Raw genomic sequence first — 3,175 nt, forward strand, 5'->3', positions numbered from 1 at the left:
TTATAATGTGATAGTGGGAACCCCTTGGATCCACAAAATGAAAGCCATCCCATCTACCTATCACCAGCTACTCAAGTTTCCAAGCCCGTGGGGAATAGCAGTAGTCGAAGGAGACAGAAAGCAAGCGCGAGAATGCTACCAGCTCGCCCTGAAACCTCATGGCCCTGCCATCTAGCAATCACAGAAAAGTCCAGCACCCAAGCGTCCAGATGAGTTACAATTAGATGAAGTCGTGCTGGATGAGTCAAAGCCAGAGAAAAAGGTTAAAATCGGAGCTGCATTGGCGGTAGAACAAAAAGAAGCTATCATCAAGTGCCTCAGAGAAAATTCAGATTGCTTCGCATGGTCACACCAAGATATGACGGGAATCAGTCCCGAAATCATCACCCATAAGCTGAACGTGGATCCCAGCGTAAGGCCGGTAAAGCAAAAAAGGAGGAAATTCGCCCCAGAACGTAATCAGATCATCAATGAAGAAGTTCAGAAGCTGCTAGATACCGGGAAGATAAGGGAAGTTAAATATCCAGATTGGCTAGCTAACGTGGTTGTCGTCACTAAGAAGAATGGAACCTGGAGAGTCTGCATCGACTTCACAGACCTGAATAAAGCGTGCCCCAAAGACCCGTTCCCGCTCCCTCATATAGATTCCATGGTAGATGCAACACCTGGCCACGAACTCCTCACCTTCATGGATGCATATTCCGGCTACAACCAGATCTTGATGCACCCGGACGACCAAGAAAAGATGGCTTTCATGACAGATAAAGGAATCTACTGCTACAAAGTAACGACCAAGAAAAGAAGGCTTTCATGACATATAAAGGAATCTACTGCTACAAAGTAATGTCGTTCGGTTTGAAGAATGCAGGTTCAACCTATCAGAGGCTAGTTAACAAAATATTCAAGGACCAACTGGGGGACACCATTGAAGTCTACATCAATGATATGTTGGTGAAGTCCAAGAAAGCAGCTGATCATGTGAACCATTTGGAAGAAACTTTCAGCATCCTCCTGAAGTATAAAATGAAGCTGAACCCGTCCAAATGTTCGTTCGGAGTAGCTGCAGGTAAGTTTCTGGGCTACATAGTCACTCAACGAGGAATCAAAGCTAGCCTAGACCAGGTACGCGCTGTAATTGATATTCAATCACCTAGAAACCTGAAAGAGGTGCAAAAATTAACAAATAGAGTAGCTGCATTAAATAGGTTTATTTCAATGTCATCAAATAAATGTCACCTGTTTTACAACGTCCTAAAGAAAAATAAAGGTTTCACTTGGTCTAATGATCACGAAAAGGCCTTACAGGACCTCAAATACTATTTAATGACGCCACCTTTGTTATCTAAACCTGCTGAGGGAGAGTCTTTACAGCTTTACCTCGCAGTCAGCACCTAAGCTGTTAGTGCTGTCTTGGCAAGGGAAGCTAAAAGTCAGCAGTTACCTGTTTAGTACGTCAGTAAAACTCTCCTCAGTGCTGAAACCAGGTACTCCTCACTTGAAAAACTGGTATTAGCACTGATTGTAGCTAGCAGGAAACTTTGCCACTATTTTGAAACTCACCCAATAGTGGTGAAAACTAACTACCCTGTGAAGGCTGTTTTGCGCAGACCGGAGTTAACAGGTCGAATGAGCAAATGGGAAATCGAGCTCAGCGGATTTGGTATCACATACGAACCAAGAACAGCTATCAAATCACAAGCGCTAGCCGACTTTGTGGCTGACTTCAGCCCTGACCTTGAACAACAAGCAGCTTTAGAATCCGAACAGATCAACCAAGTCCATAACCCAGGTACTTGGATACTTTATGTTGATGATTCATCTAACTTTTGAGGTGCAGGTCTCGGTGTAGTGTCGAAGTCGCCACAGGGGGACATGATGGTACAAGCTATTTGTTGTGATTTCAAAGCTACTAACAATGAGGCAGAATATGAAGCTCTGATCGCAGGTATGAATCTCGCAAAGGACCTAGGTATTACTAACCTGCAGGTATTCTGTGACTCACTCTTGGTAGCAAGTCAAATGAACGGTGAATTCACGGCCAAAGACTCCAAGATGGTTCTATACCTAGACTTCGCCAAATCCTTAGCAACCAAATTCTCAACCTTCACCATAAAGAAAATACCTAGGGACAAAAACACACAAGTAGACGCTCTAGCCAATCTAGGATCAGCCTTAAGAAAATCCAAATTCTCCTCCATCCCCATGATCCACTTGTTAGCTCCTGCCGTTGACACATCCAACCGCCCACCTAAACCTAGCATTCCAGAACCTGTAAAACCAGATCCAGACAATCCAGAAATACCCGCCCCTACTCCGAGCCAACCTGTTAAGATCGAACCTGAAGAACCCAACTTCGTTGCACATGTGACCAACCCAACCAGCTGGATGCAACCCATATTTGATTACCTGGAACACGGCACATTGCCAGAAAACAAAGTAGAAGCAAGAGCACTCAGGTTTAAAGCCAGCAGATACACGATCATCCAAGGTGTCTTATTAAAAAATTTCACTAGGGGTATCTTGCAACGCTGCATAAAGGAAGATGGCTACGAACAGATCCTCAAAGATTTCCACGATGGAGAGTGTGGAGCCCATTCAGCTGGGAGAACCTTAGCCAACAAGATACTCACCTATGGGTACTACTGGCCAACTCTGCGAGAGGACGCTCACAGGTATGTACGAAAATGTGATAGCTGTCAACGACACTCAGGTATTACTCATAAACCCTCCATGCCTCTGCATCCCACTTTGACACCTTGGCCTTCCATGAGATGGGGCATGGACATAGTAGGCAAATTACCTGCTGCCCCAGGTCAAAAGGTCTACATGTTAGCTCTAACCGATTACTTTTCTAAGTGGATTGAAGCAGATGCATTCTAGCAAGTCAGAGACAAGGAAGTTATCAATTTTATCTGGACTAACGTAATTTGCAGGTTCGGAGTACCATCTGAAATAGTATGTGACAACGGATCCCAATTCATAAGTGCCCCAACCAGGAATTTCTGCGATAAATGGAATATCACATTAGTCACTTCGACGCCTATATATCCTCAAGCAAACGGTCAAGCCAAATCCAGTAATAAGGTTATCATCGGATCTTTAAAAAAGAAGCTGAAGGATAAGAAAGGCAAATGGGCAGAAGAGCTGCCAAGAACCCTCTAGGCCAACAGAACTA

General features: G+C 44.3%; 1 protein-coding gene across 1 annotated transcript; it reads left to right on the top strand.

Annotated features, from left to right (window-relative positions):
- The first annotated feature begins 843 nt into the window (after window positions 1-843).
- LOC145627961 (uncharacterized) lies at window positions 844-2,880 on the top strand. Its single transcript, XM_081680301.1, has 3 exons — window positions 844-1,066; window positions 1,526-1,789; window positions 1,838-2,880. Exons 1-3 carry the CDS (start codon window positions 844-846, stop codon window positions 2,878-2,880), a joined length of 1,530 nt encoding a protein of 509 aa, XP_081536427.1.
- Window positions 2,881-3,175: the final 295 nt, after the last annotated feature.

Source organism: Chenopodium album, chromosome 4 (genome assembly GCF_948465745.1).
Source record: "Chenopodium album chromosome 4, dcCheAlbu1.1, whole genome shotgun sequence".
NCBI classification, from domain to species: Eukaryota; Viridiplantae; Streptophyta; class Magnoliopsida; order Caryophyllales; family Amaranthaceae; genus Chenopodium; species Chenopodium album.

Excerpts from the sequence above, each read along its gene's own strand:
- LOC145627961 (XM_081680301.1), top strand. The coding sequence starts at position 844 with ATGTCGTTCGGTTTGAAGAATGCAGGTTCAACCTATCAGAGGCTAGTT. Across the intron at positions 1,067-1,525 it reads TTCGTTCGGAGTAGCTGCAG|CTAGCAGGAAACTTTGCCAC; the intron begins GTAAGTTTCTGG and ends CACTGATTGTAG. Across the intron at positions 1,790-1,837 it reads CAACCAAGTCCATAACCCAG|GTCTCGGTGTAGTGTCGAAG; the intron begins GTACTTGGATAC and ends TTTGAGGTGCAG.